This window comes from Pteropus alecto, unplaced genomic scaffold, assembly GCF_000325575.1.
Source record: "Pteropus alecto unplaced genomic scaffold, ASM32557v1 scaffold25, whole genome shotgun sequence".
Lineage (NCBI taxonomy): Eukaryota > Metazoa > Chordata > Mammalia > Chiroptera > Pteropodidae > Pteropus > Pteropus alecto.
In genome coordinates, this window is record NW_006441955.1 from 36289521 (window position 1) to 36290036 (window position 516).

Here is a 516-nt window from a genome sequence, read left to right on the forward strand (position 1 = left end):
TCCTGAAGAATTATTGAGACAGCAACAGGAATTATTTGCAAAAGTAAGTAGTGCATTTTAAATTATTTTCATCTGAATCTTACCCTGTTTGCTAACAGAAATCAGACTAGTACCTGAAATCATTTCCTAAATCAACATACGCCAGAAGATTTTTCTTCTGACCATAGAGTCTGATGTTTAGAGATGGCCAATTGGACGCTGTTGCCAGTTATTCACTTCACATAAAAGTAAATATTTGCAGGAACCTGTTTTCTAAGGAGAACTACTCCAAATAACTACTGACATTTTACTTTGATACTTTTTCAGACAGAATAACTATTTAAAAACATAAAACACCTAAACAGTCTTGAGATTTAAAATGTTGGGCTGGTGGTATCAAATTTTATAAGTAGCATATAAGGAAAATCTGACTAACATCTGCTTTAGTTAAATTAGATCTAGTTTAATTAAATCTTTAATACACCTTTAACACTAAAATCTTAAAATATTTTGATGTGCCAGTGGAGCAGGGAAAGA

At 31.6% G+C, this 516-nt stretch overlaps 1 protein-coding gene across 1 annotated transcript in view; it reads left to right on the forward strand.

Annotated features, from left to right (window-relative positions):
• Positions 1-516, forward strand: part of DR1 (down-regulator of transcription 1) — a 20987-nt gene that overhangs the window by 13574 nt on the left and 6897 nt on the right. The window contains 1 exon segment of the mRNA XM_015595302.2: positions 1-43. This exon segment is cut by the window's left edge and continues 130 nt beyond it. Coding sequence (XP_015450788.1) covers positions 1-43 — 43 coding nt within the window.